General features: G+C 34.0%; 1 protein-coding gene across 1 annotated transcript; it reads left to right on the top strand.

The window, feature by feature from the left end:
- Positions 1–815: 815 nt before the first annotated feature.
- LOC113316844 (sphinganine C4-monooxygenase 1-like) lies at positions 816–1,911 on the top strand. The gene is made up of 2 exons (XM_026564990.1): positions 816–1,094; positions 1,206–1,911. Exons 1-2 carry the CDS (start codon positions 867–869, stop codon positions 1,770–1,772), a joined length of 795 nt encoding a protein of 264 aa, XP_026420775.1. The 5' UTR covers positions 816–866; the 3' UTR covers positions 1,773–1,911.
- Positions 1,912–2,180: the final 269 nt, after the last annotated feature.

Raw genomic sequence — 2,180 nt, 5'->3', positions numbered from 1 at the left:
ACTTTATTTTATCAGCCGTTAGATTTTATAGGAGTGGTATAAATAATATTTATAGGGACTTAAGTGTTAATAAACTAAAAAGATAACAATTTTTGCAAAAATGTTATTTTTATTAAAAAAAATATTAGATAAATAAGTTCGAGTTCGAATGATTAGTTTGCACCAATTTCTCTCTCCCTCTCTTCCAGAAAGAAAAACCAAAAAAAATTAAAAATCATCTTCGTTGCTCAAATCTAGTCCATTTGTTTGGATATGAACAAGGATACTTAGTTTTTAGGTTTTGATTATTGAATTTCTTTATTTTGTTGGTTTTGTTAGGATTTTCAAAATTTTCAAATATTATTTTTATTGGGTGCACTCTAAGTGCGTCTAGCCTTCACCTGAATGGCGATTCTATTTTTTGTTAATGATTTTTGCTCTGTAGAATTTTTATGCACGTGGTCAATTTGCGGTCATCAGAATCTTCGAATCACTGGTCAAAATGTTGAGCATATTATTCCTGTTTCAATGGAGTAACTCTTCACGAAGAAAAAAAAATCTATTACATGGAGTATATCCATCGAAGATCAACCCTTTTCCAATTAATCTATTACATAGAGTATATCCATCGTGGTCAATTTGCGGTCATCAGAATCTTCAAATCACTGGTCAAAATGTTGAGTATATCAAGTTGTATATTCATAACCCATGCTAATTGATTAGTATTTTTAATTAGCAATACCTCTAACGCGGCTAATGATCATTAATGGCTGACACTGTCTATATAAACTCCTATAATTTTATTATAAATGAAGCAAAAAAAATTGCATTTGTACCAAAATCTTGAGCTTAATCCATTTTGTTCATTTTCTATTTCTCATTACAAGATGGTGTTTTGGGAAGGTTATTTGAGTGATGAAACAATGGGTATAATTTCTCCAGTAGTTGTGTATTGGTTATATGCAGGATTTTATCACATTTTACCTCCATTGGATAATTATCGTTTACATACAAGAAAAGAAGAAGCAAAAAATGTGGTTCCGATTCCTACTGTGATTAAAGGTGTTCTATTGCAACAGTCTATTCAAGCTACTGTGGCATATTTATTGTTCTGGGTTAGTATTCGAAATTCCTTAATTCTGCAATTCTAATTTCGTGCTTAGTATATAGAGACTAATTTTGGTCGTTTGGTACTAGTGTCTACGTACTAATGCTTTTTCTAACAGGTGAATAACTCTATGTTGAGATCATCTGAAGTTGAAGTTCAGCCCTCATTTCCAATACAGCTATTGCAGTTTATTGTGGCCATGTTGGTTACAGATGCATGGCAGTATTTTGGGCATCGCTACCTGCACCAAAACAAGTTTCTCTATAAACATATTCACTCTCTACATCACAAGATGGTCGTTCCTTATGCATTTGGGACCTTTTACAACCACCCATTGGAGGGTCTTTTTCTCGATACATTTGGGGGTGTCGCCTCTATGTTGATTTCAGGGATGACAGCTCGAACATCTGTGTTCTTCTTTTCCTTTTCTATAATCAAAGCCATCGATGATCATTCTGGGCTCTGGTTACCTGGTTATAACCTCTTCCATCTATTCCCAAGCAACCCTGCTTATCATGATATCCATCATTACGGGGGAATAAAGTATAATTATGCACAACCATTTTTCACATTTTGGGATAAACTATATGGTACACACATGCCGTATACCGTTGTGAAGCGACCCGGAGGAGGATTCGAAGTAAGGCCACTGAACCATAATAAGGCTAGTGCCATCAGTGGCTGATCCAGTGTGAAATCAAATTTAAGGAAAGTACTGTTAACTGTCAAGATATGCATAAATAATAAAATATTCTGGGGGTCAGTTATTTTATCGTCAAACAAAGTGCATTGCACATATTCATGCATTACTTTTATTTACTCTTTGATAGGATGTAAATTGCTTGTAATAAGTTAATAACACATTTCCAATTTGTCTGTATCTGAAGTTCACTCTTCCACTAGCTTGCATGCATTATTTACTTTTTGTCTTGGAATTCACGCTCTAAATCACCTATATCCTACTGCATTATCCACAGATTCCGCACTTGCCAAAAGTTGTTGAGCACCCTTGAAAAAGCCAAGTTGGATAATTGGAGTAATAAATTACCAAAACGAATGTCTACGTGCTTTGATCAATCGATAATATTTTGCT

This window comes from Papaver somniferum, chromosome 10 (genome assembly GCF_003573695.1).
Source record: "Papaver somniferum cultivar HN1 chromosome 10, ASM357369v1, whole genome shotgun sequence".
Classification (NCBI taxonomy): Eukaryota; Viridiplantae; Streptophyta; class Magnoliopsida; order Ranunculales; family Papaveraceae; genus Papaver; species Papaver somniferum.
This window is presented reverse-complemented; position numbering and strand designations above follow the sequence as displayed.